This window comes from Penaeus monodon, chromosome 23 (genome assembly GCF_015228065.2).
Source record: "Penaeus monodon isolate SGIC_2016 chromosome 23, NSTDA_Pmon_1, whole genome shotgun sequence".
In the NCBI taxonomy this organism is placed as follows: Eukaryota; Metazoa; Arthropoda; class Malacostraca; order Decapoda; family Penaeidae; genus Penaeus; species Penaeus monodon.
In genome coordinates this window covers 17432610-17433448 of record NC_051408.1, presented here as the reverse complement: position 1 = coordinate 17433448, position 839 = coordinate 17432610, and the positions used below count along the sequence as shown (strand labels likewise).

Below are 839 nucleotides of genomic sequence, written 5' to 3'. Positions count from 1 at the left end.
CAACCGCGGCAGGATCGTGAACAGGCGCCCCCTCGTCAGGCCCAGGAACTGAGCGAAGGAGAGAAGGAGGGAGAGACGGGGGGAAGGAGGGAAAGAAGGAGGGAAGCTAAGACAAGAAGAGGGAGAAAGAGTAATAACTGAAAGGAAGGAGACACGAAAGCAAGAATAATGGATGAGAACAAAGGGAAAAATAGGTAGATATACAACAAATACTATATATAAAGGCAATGGAGTGACATGACATCATCTTGCGTTTTCTGTTACCACGGCAAGTCAGTAAAGTATGGTATTAGTAGCTAGATTCAGAATAAGATTTGTACCTTTGCTATCCAGGTACTATTCAATCACTAAACTTACCTGGTACTTTTTCCGGTATCTGGTAATTCACATTCCTAAGAACTAGTACCTTGCAATACCCGTACAAGTATCCTATCCATTGAAATCATGATCTGATTTAATTTCTTCAATTCTTATTATATATATTTTTTACGATGATGGAAGTATGACGTTCATTCTGCAGTTTTTTTCAGAATTCCATTGTGTAATTATAGCATGTGTATAGTTGGGATATATTTTTTTTCTTCATAAACTGTTAAATGTCACATTGCTGTACAAAATTATTTTTCATTTTATTCTGAAATTCAGAAGCTCAATTTTGTGAGCGATGTATTATTATTTTTTTTATCTTCCTCTTTTCTGTATCATAGTCTTGATATTGTCAATTATTAATGTGCCGCTCAGTTATGGCTTATGTTGATTTTTTTCCTTTAATCTAATGCGCTCTCTTTTTCCAATAAATTTGTTACAATATTATATTCTCCTGTTTTCCCTTAATGAAC

The 839-nt window shown here is 35.4% G+C and overlaps 1 protein-coding gene across 1 annotated transcript; it reads left to right on the top strand.

The window, feature by feature from the left end:
• Positions 1 to 82: 82 nt before the first annotated feature.
• LOC119587841 (serine/arginine repetitive matrix protein 1-like) lies at positions 83 to 811 on the top strand (the record flags this gene model as incomplete). The annotated part of the gene is given in 1 exon segment (XM_037936546.1): positions 83 to 811. A coding segment is annotated over 1 exon segment (59 nt), but the record flags the coding sequence as incomplete, so codon positions are not given.
• Between the last annotated feature and the right edge of the window lie 28 nt (positions 812 to 839).